The sequence below is a fragment of the Tupaia chinensis genome, unplaced genomic scaffold (genome assembly GCF_000334495.1).
Source record: "Tupaia chinensis unplaced genomic scaffold, TupChi_1.0 Scaffold000424_1, whole genome shotgun sequence".
NCBI classification, from domain to species: domain Eukaryota; kingdom Metazoa; phylum Chordata; class Mammalia; order Scandentia; family Tupaiidae; genus Tupaia; species Tupaia belangeri.
In genome coordinates, this window is record NW_006159929.1 from 736,541 (window position 1) to 763,155 (window position 26,615).

A 26,615-nucleotide genomic window follows, 5' to 3' on the forward strand; every position below is an offset into this window, starting at 1 on the left:
CTACATTTCCAATCTCATGCCAGTGCCTTCTCTCACTGGCTGACTAGCCCAGGATCATGCAAGGAAGACTGGAGGAACTATTAGTCCTGGCTTCACTGCAATGCTGAGCAGATATTAGAAGATGGCAGAGGTGATAGTGAATGGCCAGTGATAACGCAGCACACAGATCTAGGCTGCAAGACTGAGTCGAGTGTCCAGACATCGCTGAGTGTGTGTCAGAGGGAGTGGGACAGTACTTGCCCAGTTAGCCTTGGATGGTGCTTCATATCCTAGTAACTGTGGTTAGCATGGGCTGTACTTCCTCAGCCTTCTGTCCTGGAATGATGGCATTCGGGATCCCATCAGGCAGGCACCACCCGTCCAGTAGACCACAGATGACAATGATCCTATAGTTCATGGCAAGCCTACACAGAGGTGTCACTCAGAGGAAAATGCTTCATACCCCGTAGTGCCAAATCCTGATTACTGAGGTCATTTATTACGGGGTTTTAGTTGTGCTGTCTCTGTGACTCCTAGACAACATCTTTACTTGTAACCTTCTGCCCAGGATCCCAGAGCAAATGACAGGGAAGATTGGGTGCAGAGTTGAAAGGCAGGTGTGTGTCATTGAAGGCTGTGTGCCTCCTACAGGAAAATGCATGGGCTGACAAGTGTCACCTCTTGCTAAATGGCTTTTAGTGTTCATATAGTCCCTACTCTCAAGAGATCACCATCCCTCGGTCAGCAGAATCTTAGACGTGGCCCTAACAATGGCCAGGCTCAGCTCAATGGTAAACACAGATACTGGGAAGAAATGTTAGGAGTTGTGCAGCCAGCATCTTTTCAGTGTTCTGACAGTTAGCTGATGACCCTTGTCATAAAGCCACTCTTGGGGAAGGCTGAGGGGGTGACCATTTGAAGGCTCATTTATTCTCTGAGAAGGCAACCGAGTCTGCGTGGGTGATCAGGTCTCAAGCCTGAGTCCCAGGATAGCAAGAAGAGGCAGCAGATGCCCCTTTGAAAGCCATCACAGCGACTGCAGGTTTCACTGCCAGGCACGCTGATGTGAGCCTCTTTGAATTACTGAGTGAAGGATATCCCTCTTTCCAGCCCCTGTCCCCTGTAGGCATGGCAAAGAAGTATTACAGGCTGTCCTTACCTTGGGAATTAGCCTGCAAGACCCCGATGCTGTCATCAAACTGCATAGATTTGATGTTGAGTGACGCCAAGATGCATTCCTTGTCCTGCAGCGAAGTATCATCAATATTATTCTGATTGGCTGACAGGATAACGCACATGTCACAGAGGTTGATGTTGACAGCCCTTAAATCAGCCCGACTTAATGGCGTACCCTTTGGCATAGAGGAAAGAAAAAAAAAAAAAAGGGAGAGAAAGAGAGGCAAAAGTGAAAGAGAGAGAGAGAGGGAAAATGAAAGGGAAAATAAAAACAAATTAAAAGACTGAGCCAGAGCTTTGGGAAATTATTTAACAAGTATCTTTTTTATGCCTTGACATTAAGCTGGCCTAACTACATTCAAGGGAATAGGAGCTGTGTGCTAATCTAAAGGGTAGTCGGAGCTGACGGCAGCATTTTAGGCTTGCTCTCCATACTCAATCAAGCTATTACTAACAAACGCAGGAGAGGAATAATGCCAGGGCTCGACATCTCCTTCCTGCCTAGAAATGGTCTTGATTTAAGTAACTGTCCTGTGGCAACCTCTGGCTTTCAAAATGTAACGAGGCGGTGGGTTGCAAATGTCTGTTTATTTAATAGCAGGTCACTCCTGTCTCAGGCAAGAGAATTCAGTTCCAACTAGAATTTCCAATGCAGCTAGGGGGCAACAGCCGGTGAGAACACAGCAACCAGAGCAGGGGCAGGGGTGGGGGCCTCTGCTCCATTTGGAGGCTATGGGAGGAAGTAGAACTCATGTACTGATACATCTTGCAAAGGGGAGATGGGAAGGAGTTACACTTCAGGTCATATAATTTTATTGCATCTTTTTACCAAGGAAAAAAAATTGCCTAATTGTCCAACAACATAGGGATGGTTAAGCATACTGTTAGAGAAGCACACAGTGGAAGGGTACATAGCAGGTAAAGACACTGAACTAACTATAGTGTATGATCCCCAAAGGATCTCTAAGATAGAGGAGCATGTTGGGGGGAAGAGGAGGGAAGTTCTAGAAATATCTTAAAAAGTGGAGTTGCATTTATGTGGGAAAAAAAAAAAAGCCCACAACATAAAACTATATGTTTATAAATTTATGTAAATTCAGGAAAAAAATCACAGAAAAAATACACACTAAACTAATAACAGTAATTACCTCTGGGGAAGGGAAAAGGACTGAAGGGGTAAAAGGAAAAGCTTGCTTCTGACATGATATTCTTCTGTATTATTTGAATATTTTATAACAAGAATATATTTGTATATTACTGGTATAATTAAAAATAAATAAGTTAGTCAACAGATTTAAGAAAAAAATGCCATAACAATGGAACAAACCCAGATCCAGGCGATAATGTGGCATCTAGGAGTGCGACCATAGGTAAATGGAAGGGTTAGTGTTGAAAGATAGGGCCATCACCTCCACATGTGTCCTCAGGAAAAACCACAGAAAACTACTAAGGCTATGCAATGCCAGGCCCTACAGGGAATATGTGCTATCAGTCTGGAGTTCCTGTCCAGCCATTACTCTGCTGGCCCTCTAGCCTGAATCTAGCTTTCTGTCTGCCAGGATGGAGACCCTCTGTAGGCAGTGAGGGCCGTAGATATCTCTGGATGGCTGCCTCTCTTCTGCCTCCCTAGAGAAGTAGCCTTGAAAAAACCAGGACTTGACTGAAGATACCAAGCCCACCAACCCTCTCTTAAGACTCATTGACAGTCATAGTTCGATTCTCAGCCCTCAAAACATTGCTGCAAAGTGAAACTATGGAGGAAAAAGCATTTAGTGCTACATGTGCTGCTAGTTCCAGGCTCTGGAGCAGTATCTTTTGAGAAAAAAATATCCTCTTCTCCTGAGATCTCTTGGTACAAAATAAGTCTGACCAACTTCCTGAATCATTTTGCCAGTGCATAAGCTTCAACTGCCTACATCCATATTCTTTTAATTTTCACCTTGTAGGGAATCCAGCAGTAATTGTGATATAAGGCAAACCCTGTGCAGTTGTATACACATGATTTCTAACCACAAGAAATACAAATGACATGCACAGAAACCTCTTGTGCTTTTCCAGGCTGGCCCTATATGCAAGATACTGTTTAAACAAAGAAATATGTGAAGACATGGGTGAAGGCCCATTTTGTGCAAATCTGTTGTGCTTGAGTATGCTAAATTCTAGAGGGGTTGAAAAGGACTTGTAAATAAGAGAGCTCATTCCTATATATGAAGACAGGTGAGTGAATCTATACAAGGGCACTGAAAGAAGATACACAGCTACACCTACCACACACACACACACACACACACACAAATACCAAACACCATACACACATCCAACACTCTAGACACATGTTTGCACACATACACACATTACACACATGCACAAACACTAAGACTCACGTATGCTAGCAAAATAATAAACTTTTTCATTTTTTTTCTTAGGATTTTTGTCCTAGGGCACATGAACTCACCAGAGAGAGAGAGATAGAGAGAGAGAGAGGGAGAGAGAGAGATCACCCCCCCAGGGGGGATGGCTGCATGTAATGTGGAGTCTGGGAATGAGACCATAGGCAAAATATATAGGTTCTCCTCCATTCTCCACTCGGGATTTTGGGCAGGCATGCACACGCGCTCACTGTGATTTTCAAGATGCCAGATCTGGGACTCAGACTGCAGTCAGCCATGTGAGAGTCCAGCACCTTAACCACTATGCCACCTGCTGGCTAATATACACTTTGAAAAAATCCTTTCAGGGGTCAGGAGACCATGTGGAAGAGTATATATAGGAAGATAGAAAGATAGAAATCTAAGCACTCATACATGGATGCATAGATTTATATATTTGCTAATTTCAGAAATAGAGTAGACTTTATATTTCCATGATTTCACAAATATGTGTGTGTGTGTGTGTGTATACTGAGTTGTCAGAAAAGTTATGATGCATTTTTGCATAGAAAAATATATATAAAAAAAGGTCATGACTTTTCTGACAACCCAGTATACATATATGAATATATCTTCTGTGTGTATGGCTGTCTATAGGTGACTATTTTAACTAAATGCATTTAAAGTGTGGGTTTTGGGCCTTGCATCTGAAAGAGATTTGATTGATATTTTTCTCAGTCCTTTAAATATTTATTGAGTATCCATTGTGCTAAGCATTATGTAAAGACAAATGATGGCTACTAATGGGTAACACTTGTAGATAGATTTTTACATGTCCTTTAATGATTTATACTACCTGACTTTTTTTTTTCATTTTTCAGGCTTTAAGAGATGTTTTTTTCTATGTAAAAATACATTATGACTTTCCCAACAACCTTATAGAAATAATGAATTTCAGGGGCCAGCAGATGGCATAGTGGTTATGTCACTGGACTCTCACATGGCCAGCCACAGTTGGACCAGTGGCCTGACACTCATGCATGGTATGTGTGCGTACACGGCCAAGATCCTAGGAAGAGAATGGAAGAGAAGGGAATGCAGCATGGCCATCCCCCATGGGGGGTGATTTCTCACTTTCCCTTTCACTGTCTCTGTCTCTCTCTCTCTGGTGAATGCACATGCCCTAAGGCAAAAACCTCTACCCCCCCAAAAAAAAATCAATTTTATTATACCTGAGAAAGTGAGGAAAAAGCCCAGACCTCTTGACAAGCAGAAAAATCCATGTTCCTTAGTTTCAGGGATGTAAATATTAAAAAATAATCAAATAAATAAATAATATGCTTGGAGGATTTTCAAAAGTGATATTTGCATGGATTCGTGACATGGAGAACTCTTAGGTCATCAGGAAAGTCATGATGTATTTTTCTGTTTCTCTGTGTAAAATGCATCATTACTTTTCCGACAGCCTATATAATGTTGACACCATTACTTTTCCTGCAGGCTATATAATGTTGAAGTGCACAGCAGTCTATATTTTTTTGAAAGTTTATAAAAAATACATTGCTTATGTTTAGGAAGTAATTAATTACATGATCCTAAGTCATGTGTTCCGTGCTTATATTCTCACACTGAATTCTAAATCCAAAACAATCCTTTTAGATTAGGGTCCTAGTGTTTCACAATCAAGAATATCACACACACACACACACACACACACACACACACACACACTACCATCATTTGGGCTTCTACATGAATGGGATGAGGGAGGTGGCCTTCTATATGGCAGAAATAAACTCTTACATTTATTTAGTTAAAAACAGCAGGTAGTACAGACCAAGGTTTCCTCAAGCATTCTAATGCCATGAGTAAAACATTGTAAATAGTTCTGTAAGTAAATTCTCGCTATAAGCATAGAGTATCAGTGCTCTAGGTTTCGTGCAGGCAAGGGCAAGACAGTGTTTAGACACTGATATGGTTAATACACTTGATACCAGCTAAACTTCATCTCTGATAAGGGGCTGAACTTGGCTGCCAATTCCTTTAATAAGGTCTCCTAGGGTTTGGAATTTTCCTAGACAGAGCAAAGGGGAAGGGCTGAGTCCCCAGGCCCATACCCAGATGAAGAAGCAGAGGCATGATCAAAGCTACAACCAGGACATCCATCTGGGATTTTCTTTTGTGAATGAGAAGAGAAGAAAACAGCATCAATAACGTGACTTTGACTTACAGGCAATATGGACACTTTGGGGAAGTTATGAAGCGTCTCCCATTCCCTCTTGAGGTACTCAATGGAGCCTACAAACACAATGTGCTTGAGCTCATGGTAATGAAAGTTGCTGGCACGGAGTGGCATCACTAGGTTCCGGAGGCCAATCAGGGCTGAGCTGACATCACCAAAGATGCAGACCACAACGTGGCCACTCAGGACAGTCATGGCGGCTTCACTTCGAGTCTGTAATAGGGAGAAGCGCAAGAACATTGAAGAGAACCTCACGAGAGTGTCGTAAGGAGAGAAAAGAATCATTTGCATAAAGGTTTAAGAAAACATTCACTGAGTGCTTATTATGTGCTGTTATTTTAATTTCATCCGTGTTATATACAAGCCATATATATCTACGAGTACTTGCCTATATGCTATACTTATGTAATAAATGCATATAGTTATTCTTCCTTCCTTCTTTTTATTATTATTATTATTATTATTATTATTATTATTTTTGCTAGAGGAAGTATGCACTTGCCAGAGAAAGTGCCAGAAAGGGAGAGGAAAAAGCATTTCTTGTGGGGAATATCATATTGACAATCCTTTCTTCTCTATCTCTCCTTCCTGCCAGGATTTTCAGCATGCACACACATATGTCCTGTGTGTTTCTCAAGCCACCAGGGTCTGGGACTCAAGCCACACTGTCAGCTCTGTGAGATCCAGCTGCCTTAACCACGACACCATGGTGCCAGTCCTCACTATCTTCTTTAACAAAAGATTTCAAAAAGATACTCTATCTATTTATGTGAGCAAGAGATCTTTCATTATGGCCCTCGGGGAAAACAAGAGGAAAAAGGAGTATTTATGTTTTTTGAAGGGAGGGAAGCCTTGGTTTTCATGAAGTTGTTGATGTAACAAACTGCCCTTTCTGGTCCTCCTGCTATGATGAGGATAAACATGGTTCAATCCCAGTGTTGGTCACAGCTCCGGAAAACTGAGTTTAAAGCTCTAGATATATCAGAAAGATATCCACAATTGGTCATCGCCTAAGTAGGTAGAAATGATACTCCCAAGCCAGGGGCACATAAACTATGGCCTGTAGGCTAAACCAGTCCACTATATGCTTTTGTATGTCCAGTGAATTTGTACTTAAAGTGGCTGAAAAAAATCAAAAGAAGAATATTTCATAATATATGAAAGTTATATATAATTCAAATTCCAATAAAGTTTTATTGCAACACAGCCAAACTCATATATTCAGGTATTGCCTGTGGCTGCTTCCTTGTAGGCTGTAGCAGAATTGATTAGCTATGTACAGAGACGTACAGCATGCAAAACCTAACTTATTCATTATATGACTTATAGAAAAAGTAAGTTGACCCTTGTCTACTGCTTCCTCTGAGTCTTCAGGGGGCATTCCTGGAGGGGTGTAGTAAAAGACTCTCCCCTCCCCAGATCATCACTTCAGTGTCAAAAGATAGATCAGTAAGAGCAACAGGCCAATGTCTTCCCCCAACTCCAGGCCTTATCTACAAAATAGACAAATGAAAGGATATAACTGCCTCATTTGGGAGAGGACTCCAGCTTCCCAGAAAATGCCAATAGTTAGCCCCTGCTGGCCCTTTGGCTCCCTGTGCTGATAGAGGACAACCATACAAGGAGGCCAGTCCTGGGCCTTTCTCTGTCTCTCCTTCTGATCCAATGCCTCCAGTTTGCCTTCCTTCTTCGCTGTCCACCCACTGCATGCCTGGATAACCCCATGTGGCTTGTAATGCTTTGGCAAAGGCATATTAATGTCCACAGCACATATCAAACTCTGCTTGATTTAATCCCTAGAATTGACCAGTATATTGATTGTTTAAATGCCAATATTGCAGCTCACGACAATGTCAGGGTTATTACCGTAACCCCCAAGGAGAGGAGGAAGCTGGCTTTCAGTTCCTGATCGTTAGAATAAAGCAGAGGCTGTCACCATTATTGGTTTCCCTCTGCATCAGGGCGGGGAAATTCGAGACACAGGCTGTAAGCAATGCCTGCTAAACTGTGGCCAAGGAGGACCCACAGGGGAGCTCGCATCACATATCGCTGCCTCACAGAGAAGACCTGTAGGTTAGTTATCTGGGCCACATGGAAGTGGGAGTGCCTAAGTTCCCCCAGCAGAAACGTAGCCAGTCTGTACTACTATGCTGCAATGGGACTCCTAATTATTTTTAATTGGCCAGATCACCTGGGAGGTTAGCTCCTTTCAAGAAGTTGGACGATGACACAATGGGTCTAGGGTAGGAACTGGAAATCTAGAATGAGGAGGTGGGGAGGGCGCCAGTTAGCAGAGTGGCTGAGGCACAGGTGCTGAGCCCAGGAACTTAGATCTGGGACTAAAGCACCAGCCCTGAGACTGATCACAGCAGTATGAGCTGGATCCTGGAGAACCATCGCACTTAGCCCTGGGGAGTCTGATGCTACCAGATTTAAGACCCATGAGAGAAACTTACTCGTCTTTCTCTGCATGTCTCGTGTTCCCTATGCAGCCTTAAGGCGCATCCCAAGCTGGGCCCTAATGGCTTTAAATTCCTTCTAACACTACCTGTTTGTCTCTGGTGGATCTTCCTGGCTGCTTAAACACATCCCAGTGCTTCTCCCCTATATTTGATATTTGTAGCTCTTCTTAGTTGGCTATATAAACAGGCAAGTGTGTCTGTTGATGATGACAGAAATGAGCTGTGATCCACCCTGGGAGGCTGGGGCTAGAGCCCTACTTCATGGATGGCTCATGAACATCTCTATACAGCAGTGGGCTTCTCTCAGTCTGTCCTGGGAAGGTCACCTTGTGACATTTGAATAGCACTTTGTGCCTCACATCACTTCATTTTAAACGTATTATTTATTTTTCTTTTTTTTCTTTTTGGAGAGATTTTTGCTATAGGGCACGTGTGCTCGCCAGACAGAGAAAGACAGAGAGACACAAAGCGAGAAATCACCCCCCAGGGGGGATGGCCACGCCACAATCCCTTCTCCTCCATTCTCCCCTCGGGATCTTGGGCACGCATGCACACGCGCCCAGCGTGAGTTTAAGCCACTGGGTCTGGGACTCGAACCACAGTCGACTACGTGGGAGTCCAGCGACATAGCCATTATGCTAACTGCTGGTCCCTTAAACGTATTATTTCATGGTTACATTTTCTATCTTTTCTTAGATTATACCCTGATTTCCTTGAGACTGGGGCCATCTGTTACATATTCCAATCCCCAAAGCCTCTTCCCATAGCTGGCCCTTCCTGGTATTTGCATTTCTACTTCATTACTTTACAATGTCACTTTTTGGATCTCACTCTTTAAACAGCACTTCCCAGTCCCTTTCTAGACCACGACTTTCTTTGTTTTCTTCACGGCACTTTATCGATAATTAAAATATTATTTACTCATTTGCCAACCTGAAAGTCTTCTCTTTATCCTCCTTAGAATGTAAGTTCTATGAAAGCAGTCGTTGCCAGGGGTTATATCTCCAACAGAAACAATTCTTAGCAGGTAGGCTTGTTACACATACTTTGTTAAATGGTGTTATATTTTAGATGAACTTATTTCCCTAAACTCTTTCTTGCTGGCAGGGGATGCTGATTAGATGGCAGTTAGCACGCACTTCTCTGAAATATCTCAGTAAGCCATTAAAACTCTGGATCCCAGATAGGGCACCTGACTATGACTTGCCATAGGTGGGAATCACCAGGTTGATTTTAGGCCACTAGAGCCAAATGCAACTTCAGGATGTAAACAGAGCAGCTTCATGGTTAGAACCATTTACACTCCCAGAAAGTTGGCAACAAGTGTTTGCTGTGAATTCTCACTTCCTGTGCTTTTGTCTGCAGCTCACACAATTCTTAGAGAGTCACCTATGTGATGATATCAATATATTGGTTCTTGGGGCCAGCAGGTAGCACGGTGGTTAAGGGTGCTGGACTCCCACATGGCTGACCGTGGTTCGAGTCCCAGACCTGGTGGCTTGCTTTGTCACTTTTTCTCTATCTCTCTCTTTCTCACTCTGTCCCCCTGTGGTCAAAATTAAGAATAAAATTAAATTAAAAATAAAATAAATAAAGTTAAATTTAAAATATATATATATATTGGTTCTTAAGGCTCATTTATGACTAGGTTGGGGAAATACACACTTAGATAAAGCACAAGGAAAAGTCTAGTGGATAAGAATACAAAGTCATTTTTGAGGACCTAGAACCTTGTTAGGAAGGATGATCCCAACATCAGAAATGATAGGATTTGCCTGGCTGATAGAAAGGAGCAGGCCCAAAGCAATCTGTGATTAGAGGCACAAGGGAGAAAGGAAACTAACTAAATAAATAAAAACCCTTTCATCTGGCCTTCCTGGACCACAGCTCATCCCTGTCATCACCAACAGGCACACTTGCCTATTTACAAAGTAGGCTAAGAAGGGTGACTAGTATGCAAGGCTATTATCTCTAAGGATGCAAAGATCTGTTCTAAACAAATAACAATACAGCCAGCATTCAGATTTCTTCATGCAATTTAATAATAATGATTGCAATAATAACAGGAAACCGTTGAGCTGTGTGTTGGACTTTAATCTTCACTATTGCCTTGTGAGTTAGGGTCATTCTCATCTTCTTATAGATAAGAAAACACAATTGCAAAGAGTCAATGGACTTTCTCAAGCTATGTAGCTACTACTGGGTCATCAGGAAAGTCATGATGCTTTTTTTTTTTTTTTGTAATGGTTTTTGATATAAGCTGCATGCGCTCGTCAGACAGAGAGAGACAGAGAGACAGAATGCAAGAAATCATCCCCCAGGGCGGATGGCCACACCGCAATCCCTTCTCCTCCATCCTTCTCTTGGGATCTTGGGTACACACACACACACACACACACACACACACATACATGCGCCCAGCGAGAGTTCAAGCCACCAGGTCCGGGACTCAAACAGCAGTCGACTACATGGGAGCCCAGCAACATAGCCACTACGCTAACTACTGGTCCCCATGATGCATTTTTGCATAGAAAAACACAGAAAAATATGTCATGACTTTCCCAACAACCTAATAAATTGCATAGGCAGGATCTAACCCCAGTTACACTCAGAAATATTACATACACACCACTTCCCATGATGCCTTTCATACAACATATGATCACCCACTATTGTAATTCGCCAATAAACATTCAGAGACTGAGCAATTCTAATTTTGCTCATTTTCTAATCAGGATTCTAGCTGCTTCATTTTTGTTCAAAATTTCAATCATCAAAATTAGTTAGGACCAGGGACTGTATCATCTCACCATCTAGTTAGGAATAACTCATTCCTAGCAAATATAGTCCAGGGCAGAAGCAAATGACATGGGTTCCGTGGTCCCTCACTCACCAGGATAACTTTCTCTATCTCCTTAGGTGCGCACCAGTGAAACATCCCAGTAGAGTCATACTTCTTCACATTGGAGTCCATGTTGTCAATCTGATCATTGCCGGGAATTAACAAGGGGTCGTGCCTGGGGAGAAAAGGACAGAAAAACTTAAGTGGAAAATGTGATAAATTATAAATGGAAAGTGCCCCCTGAATTACATCTCAGAGGAGATGAAAGATGCAGAGAAAGTAGTTGTCATTGAGGGCCATTTTTTTTTTTCCTTACAGAACCCAGCCTTTGAAAGACAACTGCCCTAAACCACCACCGCCCATCCAGAAGTGCAGTTGACCTTTGCCAAGTAATAATTCTCTCTTTCTCCTGTGCCTTTTTTTCCTAAATGGTCTTCATGCCATTTCATGGGTTCAGCCTCCCTGTTTATGGCTATCTCATTCCTCTTACTCTCATTTTACCAGTCATTCAATCTTCCTAGCACACACATGGGCTTGTGCGCGCGCACGCACACACCCACACACACACTCCAAAGGGTTGCTATTAACATCGGCAATGAAGAGGAAGGAATAGGAATAGAGCCTCATGCTGACTGACTGGCATGAGGATGGAAAGCCAATTACTCGCTCTTTCTGACTACAACTTCTGACGTGATGCTCTTCGCAGTAAAAGCTTTAACAGGCTGCACTTTAAATATTTTAGCAATTTGCCCAATCAGATTTTGCTCTCCCCGGCTGAAGGCCTTTAAAGATTCAGCAGCATGTCACTTCAGAGCAGATTGACTACCAAATGCCCACATCTGGAATACATGATTTCAATACTAAACAACACCCTCCGTGCTTGCCTTGACAACTGTATTTGCACTAACCGTCCAATGACGGTCCCCCACTGCCCCCACCTTTACCTCCCAACTGCAGCATTACTTGGATGAGAGCCTCATGCTCAGATGCATCTTAATAAACTTGTCTCGAATTCTGCAAGGACTACATTCACCCTTTCTAGCCTTACTTATAGGTGGAAAAGGAAGATGCTTCGGTAGAGGCCTCCCTCCAGAGGGTTGGCAGAGCCTCACAACAACCTTAAGCTTCACAATAGAATCAGGCAGGTCTGGCAAGCTTATAGCATAATAAATAAGCTCCTGCATCTTGGATCATATGCACTTCCCATGATTCTACCTCTGATAATGATTGAGCACCTCAACTTGGAAGAAGGTCATCGTTGGTTTCTTTTTTTTTTAAAAGAATTATTTTTTAGGGACCAGCAGTTGGCATAATGGCTATGTCACTGGACTCCCGTGTAGCTGACTGCTGTTCGAGTCCTGGATCCAGTGGCTTAAACCCATTCTGGGCGTGTGTGCATGCGTGCCCAAGATCCCGAGAAGAGAATAGAAGAGAAGGGATTGCAGTGTGGCCATCCTCTCTGGGGCGTGATTATTCGCTTTCTGTCTCTCTGTCTCTCTCTGTCTTTCTGGTGTGCTCACGCACCCGTTGCCCTCTGTGTTTCTGGTGTGCTCACGCACCCTATAGCAAAAAAAAAAAAAAATAATAATATTTTATTAACTTTCTTTCTTTCTTTTAATTTGATGAAGGAGAGAGAAAGTGAGAAACAAAAAGCTGCCAGGTACGGGACTCAAACTGTGGTCGGCCATGTGGGAGGCTAACGCCCTTAGCCACCACACCACCTGCTGGCCTGGTAGTTGTTTGTTTCTACAAAATCTACAACAATCCCAGATGTACTTAACTATACTTGCAATGGAGCTGTCTTCCCTTAATAATACTGTCAGCTCAAGACAGAAAATATTAATAGCTTCAAATTCCAAAAATTTATTGTAAAGTGATTTTAACCTTTTTAATGATCTATTTCAATCTCCAAATGGTGACTTTTATTTGTTTTTTAATACATCTCCCCCTGAAATTTCTGATACTTTTCATTTATACAAGGAGCCTTTAAAAAGTTTTTGGTAGGACCAGCAGAGGGCATAATGGTTGCCTTGCTGAACTCCCACAAGGCTGACCATGATTCGAGTCCCAGACCTAGCTTGAAACTCACACCAGGTGCATGTATGTGCATGCCCAAAATCCCAAGAGGAGAATGAAGGAGAAGGGGTCGTGGTGTGGCCATCCTCTCTGGGGAGTGATTTCTTGCTTTTTGTCTCTCTGTTTCTCTCTGTCTCTTCGGTGAGTGCACATGCCCTATAGCAAAAATCTTTCTCAAAAAAAAAGTTTTTGGAAAAGTGTGTATTATGAAAAAGCTATGCATAGATTTTACACATTTTCTTTTTGCTTCAAAGTAAGCTAGTACTGTAGCTCTAATTTTCTACAACTTTTTTCCTTCATATGTCCAGAATTGAGAGTATAGGGCAGCAATCTCTCCCTCACACTCCACAGACCCAGAATTAAGCTTCTGGATATCTAGCATGAGGGTCTCAATATGCTGCAAACCCCTACATAAAATGTAAAACTTCAGGGTCAGCAGGTGAAGGGACTTTAAGCCACTGGATCCCACATTGCTGGCTATGTGGTTCGTGTTCCAGACATGGCAGCTTGAAAATCATGCTGAGTGCATGTGTATGGGTGACCAAAATCACAAGAGGAGACTAGATGAGTGAACTATGGTGTGGCCATCCCCTTTGGTGGGTGATTTCTCACCTTCCCTCTCTCTATCTCTGTTTCTCTCTGGCAAACACACACACTCTACAGCAAAAACTGAAGGGAAAAAAAGTGAAAACTTATCTCACCACATTTATTAATTTCTGAGATTTTTTTTTTTGAGACTACACCAAGTGATAAATACCATGTGAGGAAGTACTGCAGTTATCTTCAAGCAGCGTGTTAGGTTACTATGGGAACTGTCATATTTGATTTTAAAAGGACAGTGCAGAGTAACATCTCAGTAGCTGGGTTGTTGGGAGGTCCTCAAGTGTAAACTTTCAAATACTAACCTCAGTCAAGAATGCAAAAATAAAAATCAGTTGCGGATAAAACTGTTCCCAGATCAAGAGGAAAATAAATTTTAAGAAGGTTCTTTTGTTTTTTGGTGCTTGTGTCCTTGAAGGATTTTTAATAGTTTCATGGACATCAAGTATCTAGGATAGTTAGGTAGACAGAAATCACCATAGAGAAGAGGTTTGAGAAAATGAACAAAATAAAATCTTCCCAGCCCTTGAGGAACATTTTTCAGTTGCAAGAGGATCTTAATCAACTTGCTCTGAAGATAATGGAGCCGGGTTCAAATTCCCATTAATCGGCTGAAAAGAAAGCGTTATCTCAGGAAGTCTGAGACCTACCTCTAGTGGATTTGAGATTTAGAAACTCCCCAGGACTATGTTCACATAATGTCAGCAAGCAAGCAAAGGATACAGCAGACTGGCAAGAAATTCCTTTTAGAAAATATATGCCTTGGGGAAAAGCAGATACATTTTGGTTTGGTACATTTGGTTCTTTCCGGGAATGAGCCATTCCTTGGTAACAGTATTCTGCAACCTTCATCTAAGGAAAGTAAATAAGTGAGTCTGATGATCCACTATCCCTCAATCAAAAGAAAAAAGACAACTAATGTCAAGCTTCATTAGCTGGGATGAGGGTTTGGAGAAACCAGGTATAATTTGGCCCTTGGGCTGCAAGCCATGATTAGCACTGGAATATCCAAGAAGGAGGGAGTCTCAGAAGTACACCATGCTTCACTTGGTACTCCCCAGAAGTCCCTCAGCCTGGCCTGGAAAATCTCTAAATTATCTAGGATTTCTCCAACGGGTCTAATCTGAAAAATATCAAAAATCTCCCTGAACAGTGTGCTGAGTGGTGGTGCACCAGGAACCCAATGCTCTGCAAGGATGACCCACATGGGAAGGCAGGTTCCAGTTCCCATCCACACACCTCCCTGGACACTTTGGGCATGTGTGCCCATGATCTGGAGTTGGCTGAAACTGGCAGTGGAGCATAGCATGAAAGACCCTGTTGTGGTTGTCTGTTTCCCTTTCTTTCTTGCTCTCTCTTTCATGGAAGAAAGAAAGAAGCTGCTAAGATGCTCTCCAAATGAAGCTATTTCCTTTTCTGGCCATCTATGGTACCTGAAATTCTGGATCCCACATTGCTGGCTATGAAATTCTAATTTTGATTTCTAGAATCAGTAAAGTAACCAATAAGCCTGAAGTTCTTACTCTGAGCCGAGGATAGTGGAGTAATGAGTAACAATCCCTAGTCAAAAGGAGGTTCATAATATAACAAAAGAGAAAAAAAATACACATCAACAGATATGAGGACATCAGTGTGGTGATACAGGAAAATTAAATGTAAGGTAGTATGAAAATACTAAGTTGGTTTATTTTGTTTTTTAGGGCTTTTTTTTGTTGTTGTTTTTGTTTGTTTGTTTGTTTTGCTTTTTGTTTTGTTTTTAGAAAGAGATTTTTACTATAGGGCACATGCATTCGCCAGAGGGAGACAGAAGCAAGAAATCACCCGATAGAGGAGTGGTCATGCCACAATCTCTTCTTCTCCATTCCTCCCGGGATCTCACATACTCACACATGCCCAGCGTGAGTTTTAAGATACTGTGTCTGGGACTCGAACTGTGGTTGTAATCATTATGCTATCTGCTGTTCCCTGTTGTTTGGTATTTGAATAGCATGAAGTAAAGCATAGCAATGAAGCTAGTATTTGATTTGAATCATGAAAGGAGATGCGGAATCTCACCAGATTTTAGTGGTCATCCATGAGGGCCCAGTCAGAGAACTGAGGCTCAAATGAAAAAGGGAAAAGATGTCATCCAAAACCATGGTTGAAGATGTCAGATATGGTATTGTCTAACCCAAGATATAGAAGACCCAGGTCAGGTACTCTAGATGAATTCAGAAATGCAATGGCAGTCAAGTGGAAGATGGAGTTAACTGAGTATGACTGACTTATGATTGACTGAGAACAGCCTAGGAACAATACATGAGATTTATATAAAACAAAACCACATTTCCCTAATGGAAAAACATTATAAAAATCAGAGGTCTTTCAAAAATAAGATGAGTTATTTCCAAAGGCAATGGGTTTCCCATCATTTGAGACATTGTAGAAGAGTTGAGAACATAGAGGGGATTTAATCACAAATATTTGGTAAGACTAAAGACCTTGAAGGTTTGAAGCAGTGTGCTATCATTGAGGACAGAAGTGGCTAGAAGGATTTTGGAAATATTGGACCACTGCTGGGCATCAGAAGGACAGAGGACACTGAGTAGGTGAAGATGAGAGATAAACATTTAAGACTGCTTACCTTATAATTCCATTAAAAGCTAGCATAGTTCCACATGCACTGGATTCCACTGATCAGGAGGAAGTTTGGAACATGATTCATTCCAGCTCTGTGAGAGTTTGTAACTACCTCAGGTCAGACAGGATAAATTTCTTTACCATGTCTATTCCTGTAATACTGTAAAGTTCCTTAGGTTGGCTTATACTACAGAAATATATCTGGCAAAGATGGAGAGTAGAGTTGGCTACCCAAAGGGACTTCAGCTTGTAAATAGAGGCTTCTGAAGTTTATATGAGTAGAAGAAGGTCAGGCACTTGCCTTTGAACACACCAACCAACCTTGTTGTGGTCTGGGGTGACCCAGAGGAATCAGGCAGATTGTTACACATGAGAAAGGGATCATCAGAAACCTCCATGAACAAAGCATCCCAATATCTTCAGTTAAGTAGAAGACAAAGAGAACTACTCCCTAAGACTCTCAGACAAGTACTTAAAGACTATGTAGTTGGAACTGAGGACCAATATTAAATAATGCCTTTCTTATTGTAAAGACTTAATGTATGTCTTCAACTTGTAATCTCCAACTCCTCTAAAATGCACCATATTAATTCAAGGCTCATTTGTCACTTAAGACTTAGCCACGTGTATGCCTTATTTTAGGGTAATAGAAAGTCTATGAGGTGAGACAGATCTGCTGTATCATTGTTATGGGATAACTTATGTATCTCCCTTCAACCTAAGTCCTAATTCCCAGTACCTTAGAATGTGTATTTTGAGATAAAGTCTTTAAAGAGATAATTAAATTTAAAATGAAGTTATTGGTGTGGGATCTACTACAATATGACTAGTGTTCTTACAAGAAGAGAAGACTGGGGCACAGACACTTGCAGAGGGAAGATCATAGGAAGACACGAGGAAAAGATGAAGACCTAGAAGCCAAGGAGAGAGAGGCCTGGAAAAGATCTTTCTCTCTTGGCCTCAAAAGGAACCAGACTTGCTGAGACCTTGACCTCAGACTTCCAGCTTCCAGAACCATGAGAAAGTAAATTTCTGTTATTTAAGATGTGAAGTCAGATCTGTTGTACTTTGCCACAGGAGGCCTAGCAAATTAAAACAAGAGTCCACCTTGAAGACAAACAGGCACGATGTCTCAGACACCACTCAGCTGATGGCCTTGGCTGCCCTTCATGTACCTTAGCTCTTACCTGTTTGCTTAAGGGAGAAAAGCATCCTGCTGCCATTTTAGAAATAAAATGTCAATATACCAGAAATATCCAACATCCTCTTCAAAGAGTTTGGACCACTGTCTCTCCTCTCTCCTGCACTGCCCCACCCCCTCGGCATAAATACACAATTAGATCTGCTCCACTAGAATGTTAACTTCTGCCGGGTCTTTAACTTATACCTGCATTTGAGGATCAATACCAATGACAGCCCAACCCAAAGCAAAAAGGAAGCCCTAACACTAGCCTGTTGATTTGATCAGTTAAACCAAGAGAGTCAGTCTGTGAAGGAGTGGTTGAGGCTTGATACCACTGAAAGCAGAAAATCACCTGTCTTCTTAGTGACAACAGAGCAGAGCAGGAAAGTGCACAGCCTCTGGAGTCAAAATGCTTTTCTTCAAGTCTTGGCTGATATATTACCTACTAAGGTGTGCCTCGCCTCAGTTTCTTCATCTGTAAAAATCAGCATGTTGGGGCTAGCAGGTGGCGTGGTGGCTAAGGGTGCTGGACTCCCATATAGCTGACCATGGTTTGAGTCTCATACCTGGCAGGTTACATTCTCACTTTCTCTCTCTCTCTCTCTCCCTCTCTCTCTCTCTCTGTATGTGTGTGTGCATGTGTGTGTGTGTCTGCTTCACTTTGGCCACATTAAAAAATAATAATAGTTAAATAAAGTTAAATAAAATAATTATTTTCAAAAAATCAGCATGTTAATCATTGTCATTACTCAATGGATTCAACCTGAGGATTCCATGAGTAAAGACACATCATGCCCTGAGTATAGAATCTGATACAGAGTATGTCCTCAAGAAGCATTAACCACTATTATTATTACCATTCTTTATACTTTATGTAGGATCCACTCCTGTTTATAGCTCTGATTATGGTGAAAGGGGGTGGCAAAGGTCAGGTGGTTCAATAATAAAGACAGAGTTTACTATTATTACCTCTACTAATGTTTCTGTTGTTGCTACTTTGGTAACTGAGTTGAGCCCTTAGAAAAGTTGTTGTGCTAAAACTTGTACTTACATTTTATTATTGGCCCATCACAACACTCTTACGTGATTTCTACTCCCAACCCCTATGTACTGATGGCAATCAGAGTGGTTAAGTAACGTGGCTCACGTGCACCATAAATGAGCGCAGAGGCAAGGCTTTAAGGGAAAGTCCACATGACCGGAAGCCAGAGCTTCTGGGCCATCCCTTTGCACCTTCCCACCTGCAGGAAACAGCTCTCTTATTTCTTTCCCATCACAGTACCCCAATCTTCAGTCCCCTGAGCTGCAAAAAGAGGGAAGCCAGCACCTTAGACATTTGTAAAATGTGCAGCTTGTGTGAATAATCAGTAGAAAATTACCCTAGGAGCCCTTGTCAGAACAATGTGCTAAGGAGAAGCTCAATAATCAATCAAAGCTGGGCAAGTTTCTGCCATGTCCCAAATGTCTGAAAGCTCAGTTTAGGAATACCCACCTTTCTATAACAACAGAGAAGCCTCAGTGAGTTAAATTTTTCATATCTAGCTATGCTCTTGCCTCTCAGCTCACACCCCGAATGTCCACAGCTAGAAATTAAGCATGCCTGACTTCAAATAAAGAATAAATTATCTTTGTTGTGAGGATTTGCAGAGCTAGAAATGCCACTTGCCATCAATTAATCTCAGGAAGTGAACTAAATGGCCTGCTACAGCAGAAACGCAAAAAGCTTGCCTTGAAGACAACAGCCTAAAGCAAAACCACAAATCCCTTTTCTAGCAAACCTGCTGTGAGGAAGCCGATATTATATTTTAAAGAGCACGGTTCCCCTTACAGGCAAATACAGCAAATCCCAGTTTGTTCTGTGGCACTGAGTTCAATCCTGTATATTAAAGTACAAATAACCAAACAAACAAGAAGTTATGAAAGAGGAAAGTTACAAAGTGGCTTGAAAATGGCATCCTTTTTCTGCTTGATTTTTTTGGGGACCTCATGCCTCATCACACAATACAAGCATCCTATCCAAATTAAGGGGCACCTGTATTGGTGTCCCAGGGAAATCAGAGGCTTGGTAAATGCAGATAGATTTCTCTTCCCTTGTAGAACTTTCACCTGAGATAGCAAATAATGATTTTATTTAGCACCTATTATATCAGGTACAGCGGAGGTACTACTGGGACATTTCTTAGACCTTGCAGTTCAGCTCAGATGAAGCTATAGTCCTGGACAGCCACAGAGACCGAAGTCGTTTTCTTTCCTAAGAGCTTCTTTAGGTGTGTGATGCTCCTTCAGAGTTGGTATATTGTATATCTGTCTCACCCATTAAATGGTAAGATTCTTTAGGGATAAGATCTCCTATTTCACACCTATGGGCATTTCCAGGGTCCAATAGAGGACACAGTAGATGCCCAATAAACAATCAAACTAACAAAAGGAGCTGATGATTGATCTCTAGTCTCTGAACACTGTTTAATCAGTCAACAGAGACTCACCAGGCTTTTATGGAGACCGGAAACCGTGCCCATTCACCTTTGATATCTTGCGACAGTTTCTTTAGGGCTCTTTCACAGTTTTTCGTTTACAAGGATTGTTTTTGAATTAGGATATGGAGTGTTCACCATAAAACAGGGCCCCATGTTGTGAAGAGAGACTCTAAAATATGTCTCCAATCTGTCAAGGCTGCCTGGAGTTTGCCTGGAGCCAGGTGCTGTAAGTGATCAGCAGGGAGGACTCCTATGTGATAGCAACAGTGGTCAGGACAGCTTTTCTTAATTAAGCAGCTATTTAATACTCCAGTGCAAAGTCTGAGCATTTCTGAGAGACAGGTCCCTATCACAAGTTGCTATCACAATTATGAATCTTATAAGCCATGGTTCTCAAAGTGTGGCCCCAGACCAGCCACATCAGCATCACCTGGGAGCTTGACAGAAATGCAAACCTTCAAACCCCAGCCCAGATCTGCTGAATCAGACTACACAAGGGTGTGGTGCAGCAAGCTATGTTTCAACAAAATCCTCCATGTGATTCTACATGTGATATAAGTTTTTGTTAAGTTTTGCCCAGATGAAACATCTGTGTGGCTTAAGCCCTACCAAGTTAGTAACCGTTAGTAACACACAGACTGGAAGTTCATGGTTCTATTTAGCAAAGTCAGGACTAAAAGGAGGAAAGGGAGTTGCACAGGGTACAAAACTTAAGGATGCACTTCACATGTCTCACCCTTGTCCTGAACTGCTCTTCACATAGAGAATATCCGGACTGATAACCAAGGCACATCCGAGTTGCTTATTCTGACTGTGACTCCCTAGAATGTGAGTTAGTATCCCCACTTGATGAGGTTGCTTAAGCCGAATGCTACAAAGATTCTGTCTTCTGATCTCTATTTCTGTGAGCTAGCCAGCAAATATACCAACATACATAAGCAAATTAAATATTTATTTTTGTATAGTGCCACTGTTCATATTCAGTGTTCTACCCTCCTTTCTTCCCATCTCTTCTCCCACTCCATAGAAAAACAAAATGGCACCTCATCACTAAGTCCTTGAGTACAATGTTCAGGAGTGTCAGGTCTCACACGTGGGTCTCAGTCTGTGACAGATGCAGGAGACTGGAGAAGGTCTCAGAGGATCCTCTCTCTCTCTATATATATATATATACACACACATATATAAAATTTTATTTATTTATTCATTTATTTTAACTTGACCAGAGAGAGACACAGACAGAGAGGGAAAGTGAGAAAGCAAACCACTAGGTCCAGGACTCAAACCACGGCGGACCATGTGAGAATATACAGCTCCTTAACCACCACACCACCTGCTGGCCCCCAGAAGGGTTATATTTGGGTGTTCACCAAAATGGTTCCAATTAGATATGCCTCATTCTTGGGTGTACTTTATTCTGGGTGAAGACTATTTCCTGCTACTTTGCTAGGATCCTGACTTTTGAATTCTGGCTCCTAACTTAGTTCATCCTCACAACTACTTCCACCTTCCTGATAATAATCATTACCCAGAGACACTGTGGCCTACCACCCAAGTTCCATCTCCCACCTGGTGGCCATCCCTGGAGCCACCTTGACAAAACTTTCAGGCCAAACTCTAGCCACTTTGGCAACACTAGGGTCCTTTTTAGCTTCTCTGTGTCTGTCTACTTGCATATCTTCCCCCTGCTGCTGCTTAATACATCATCTGTCAGCCAGCCACCACTCTCACGAAAAAATAAAATGCCTGTCTTTATGTTTTGGAGACAGCTGGGAGAAATGACATGTTCTTGAGTCTTAGAGAGACTGCACCAGATGCTTTTGAAGTGAGAGGACAGGGACCAGCAGATGGCATAATGGTTACAGCACTGAACTCCCACATAGTCGACCGTGGTTTGAATCCCAGACCCAGAGGCTTAAAACCCATGCTGGACATGTGTGCCCAAAATCCCAAGAGAATGGAGGAGGGAAAGGGATTGCAGCATGGTCATTCACCCTGGAGGGGAGGGGGTGATTTCTTACTTTCTATTTCTCTGTCTCTCTATGTCTCCCCAGTGAGCACATGTGCCCTATAGCAAAAATCTCTCTTTAAAAAAAAAGGAGAGCACGCGTGCGAGAGAGAGAAGGAAAGAAAAGAGGGGAAAAAAAGAAATGAGAGGACAGGATAATGACCCTTGGCTGAGCATGAACTTGTCTGGGGATCTGTGTCAAGTCCACCCAAGCTTTAGCATCATGACACCTACTATGTCTTTCTTCTTCAGTCCTGTGGGGGCCTGTCACATGCTATTAGTTTGTGCATTAAGAGGTGAATTTACTTAACTAAGCTGTCTCTGCCTTCTTTCTTTATTCTTACCAATGGAAGGAACTGTGAGGATGGCATTCTGTCCCCAATTCTGACTTGGCTCAAGCCATTCTGCCATTTTGTATTACTAGATCCTTTCATACTGGCCGGTGTGAGAAGGCCCTACAGAAAGACTTCTTGAAAGGCATGAGTCAAAGTAGAGGGGATGAGACTTAACAAGCAGATGAGTTTATTTCACTTAATAATCAGCCAATGCCCAATGGGGATAATCTCTTTTCCTCAAATCATATTTCTCCTCCCTTCGGGAAACTACTATCTAATATTTCTTGGGTCTCATGGCATGAAACACTCCTCAAAGTGCTCAGTTTCTCTATTTTGGGTGTTGTCAATCCTCCCAGCCCTCAGATGGCCTATCTTTTTGTATCTACCTGACACATCTTCCATAAACCTTCATGGCCCATGCTACTCTTCCTACTCCAAGTCTCAAGACCAATGTCAGGAACTCTCTGAGTACTTCTGGGGAGACTGTCTAGGCTAGTCCAGATGGTGTGCCACTCCAAGGACCTTGGTAGAGCAAGATTTGGGAGGCTGCCTCTTCCATACCTCTGTGTTTATGTAATATGTATCCCAAGGTCCCTGATGGGGTTTTAAACCCTTCTCATACGGCCACCAACAATCCTCATAAAACATAAGTTAGGACTCCATTTTCTCAAGAACTTGTAAAGACTACCCAACACCCACAACAGACAAAAGATTACCTGATTGAGTGCTGGAGCACTCTCATGTTTTCAGCTTCCATTAAGCCACTGCAAGGACCCCTTTCTCTAGCAATTCCAAGCCATTTACTATGGTCTGAGCATTTTCCTTACTTCCCCCACCTTCCTAATTAAATTTACTAGACTTTACATCTCCATGCCTAACTTCCTCATCTGTAAAATGGGGCAAGAGTAATACCAACTCATTGAGTTGTAGTTAGGATTCAATGAGTTCACTGGCATTCTTGGAATGATGTCAGTATATGGTAAACAATGACTAGGCGTAAATAATATTATTTTTAGAGAATTTTCCTTATCATATGGGACCAGGTTAAACAGGATCATCCTCACAAACCAGGCTGAGCCTCCCACAGCAAGGTCTTCCTGTTCTCACAAATCATGCTAGTAGAATCTCCAAGTTGTTCTTATTCTATTCTGCTGTTCTTACTTGTCTGTCTCCTACATTAAACTTTAAATATTTTGAAGATAGAGATCTAGTCTAGCCCATCTTACTTTAGATCCTTCAAAGATCTCCCATAATACCTTAAACACTGTAGGCGCTCACTAAGTATTTGCTGAACAGCAATTAATCTGAGGAAAGGAATAGAAGCAGGCAGCTGAAGTGCTCAGTCTTTGGGGTTCCATTTGAGGATATAGCTCAGGAGCCCAGGCACTTATTCTATATGCCTACCTGATGGAGAAATATCCTCATTTGTGAGACTTTATTACTACAGCGAGCTTTTGTGAACACAGCCACTTGAAGGTAACTATGAAATGAACCGTGACTGTAACTGGGGATCCCTCAACTGAGAATCCATGAATGCATTTCAATTGTAGTCAAAATGATGTGCAGTGCACATTCTTATTTTCCAGAGACTTTTTAGATGACTTTCATTGACTATGCAATGGGGTCTGTAAGGCTTCCAAATTAAGAACTCTTAACTTACCTAGTTAGAGACCAAGTTCTCGCCCTCTAAGACTTCACTGCTGAAGAAAGACATGGCTACCTTCACAAGGTACAAACCCACTAAGCAGGGAGAAATGGGCAATGGGTGCTGGCTGGTTTTAGTGGAAAAGAGAGACTCCTTAAGTAATCCCATGTTAAGACATTAACCAGGAAGGGAAATAACAGGCAGATAGAATAAAGAGACTTGGAAAACTCCCTGGCGCTCCCCCTTGGTGGGTGTGGTGTATCCATTATCACACAATTGTCCTCAGCCTTATTTACCACAGACACTCCAGCAGTTGGCCAGATCTGGTTGTGAGGGTTGTTTCCTGCCAGGGTGACTAAAAAACATACTGTCTCAGGAATTAGACACACAAAATGAGACTGTTCACCTAATGATCTTGTGGAGAGTTAAGCACCACTTAAGTAAACAAGGTAAGCCTGATACTAGAAGAAGGGGAGACAAAGACCTCTAGTCTAGAGTCCCCTTAGTAGTTCCTGCTGGCAGATGACAGGAAGGGACCCTCACACAGGAGCCTGTTTTATTTGTAGAAGCCACAGTGGTAAATTAAAGCCCATCCTAGCCTGTCTGGGCTCTCTGGTTTCTCTTGGAGCTATTCCTATCACCACCCATAGGCCACTAAAACCTGCCCACATTCAGAATGATTGATTCTGCTCAAACAGCAAGCCACAAACTCACGTCAGAAAACCCACTTCAAATAAGTCATTAGCTTCCTTTATGGATTTTCAGGTCATAAGGAATAGGACCTGGGAGTCCTATCTTCTGTAGAGTAGAAAGGGGGTGGTAGAGTGAGTGCAAGAAATGGGAAAAGCCACAAAGAGTCCCTTAGTTTTCTGCCAATCAACAAGAGGAATCCAGCAAAAATAGGTTTGGGCAACCCCATGGTTATTGCCACATATTCCAAGGTGAAGCAAAGGGCCTTCAAGGCCTCCATTCCTACACCGGAAGTGAAGGAAAGTGTAGAGAGAGCCAAGCAGGTGCCTACCTTTGCTCCTCTGATGGTGTGTGTAAAGCACCTGAGACCTAGGCAGTTGCTGTAAAAAAAGAGTGTCACAGATTTTCTGACTTGTCCTAGGATGGGCCATCCCAGCTAAACGCGATGAAAACCACTGTGAGATGATGGGATAGAGCTTCCCTGTGCCATAACCACGGTCATAGCAACAGCCCAAAGGCACCAACACGGGAAGCCTGAGTTCTGTAGCTTGGCAAGTTTCGGCTCACCACCTGACCCACGTTTAGCAATTCTGATGTACCACGGAACAGACAGCTCCAGCCCAGGATGACTGTCTCCCTCAGCCCCTCTCCGGCAGGCAATGAAAGCAAGATCCACTTTGAAAATTCTCCCCCATCATGCAAACTGACATAGGCATGCTTTTCAAAAACCCACAGCCAATCTGTTGATCATTACTTATTTACAAAGGCCTTCGGGCAGAAAGTCCTGTAAAAACCATACTTGATACGGTATACACTAGCTTTTTCTGCTTGTGGAAAAAAAAGTCCCCCCAAGGCTACCTCAAACCATCACTTTCTATTGCACATAAAATGTAGCGTGTAACACTAAAGTATTTAATATATATGGTATAATATATCTACAGGAAAGGCATTTGTGTAGAAGTATGTTACCCTGGATTTGGTAATTTGATGTTTTGCTGAAGGCTACGACTTAAAAAAGCCTCCACCTCGTACAGAAGACCTGTCATCTTGGTACCCAAGAGCCAACAGAATAAAGAAGTACCCTTAAGCAGCAAAACTTTGACACAGCTTTGAAGCATATGAAAACAGTATAACTCCTCAGAATTATTATTACTCAAGATCAAAGAAATGAGCCATACTTTACATAGCAAACAGGGACAGGGAATTTGGCTCCAAAGGTTTCAGATTTTTCAGACTTCTCTTTATTTATTTATTTGAGTCTCTAAATTTAGGCAAAGGAAAGCGCCCAGGCTCTTCTCTATTTTAAATGGATAAAAACTATTAGCATTAGATAAGGCGATTACCTAAAGGTGAGTAAATAGGAAATGAATGCTAGCATGACAACTGGCATCATAAAAATGAGAAGCTTGGCAGTTGGCGCATTTTATCCCTCCTCATAAACTGTAAACAAGCATGTAAATCAGCGGCGCCCAAGCAAGGCTGAATGAAGGGGAAGGCGGAAAACTTTTAAGGAAACATTTAGCAGGAATAGACAGCCACAGTGGGACAGGAGATAGGGCTGGGTGAATCTTCACCGAGAACCTGTGTCCTCAACCCCAGGTCAGAAGATGGCATGTGCACATGTCCCAGAAACATGGATATGTGGGCGAGTAAGAGGCAAATGTGGTTGAGAAATGGGGATGGAAATCACCGTGATCGTATGTCAATAGTCCAAGAGAAGAGTGGCCAATGGCAATGAAAAGAGGACGGCATCAAGATGGCAGATGTTTCCAGCCGTAACCATTTAGGGTGAGGAGTGCAAGTCTGAAATCACTCCCACTTCACTGAGGTGCTAGAGAGAGTCAGGATGTTAGAAGAAATGAGCGCCAGGTCTGAGAGATGAAGGAAAGACGGAGGGGGGGGGGGGGGGGGA

The 26,615-nt window shown here is 42.4% G+C and overlaps 1 protein-coding gene across 6 annotated transcripts in view; it reads right to left on the reverse strand.

Moving 5' to 3' along the window:
- KCNMA1 (potassium calcium-activated channel subfamily M alpha 1) overlaps positions 1-26,615 on the reverse strand; it is an 818,234-nt gene that overhangs the window by 65,779 nt on the left and 725,840 nt on the right. For all 6 annotated transcript variants that reach the window (XM_027774363.1, XM_027774362.1, XM_006154895.3 and 3 more), the window contains exons 20-22: positions 11,122-11,245; positions 5,755-5,979; positions 1,139-1,331 (exon numbers count right to left, since the gene is read on the reverse strand). In XM_027774363.1, the coding sequence (XP_027630164.1) occupies positions 1,139-1,331; positions 5,755-5,979; positions 11,122-11,245 (542 nt within the window). The remainder of the gene's footprint in view (positions 1-1,138; positions 1,332-5,754; positions 5,980-11,121; positions 11,246-26,615) is intronic.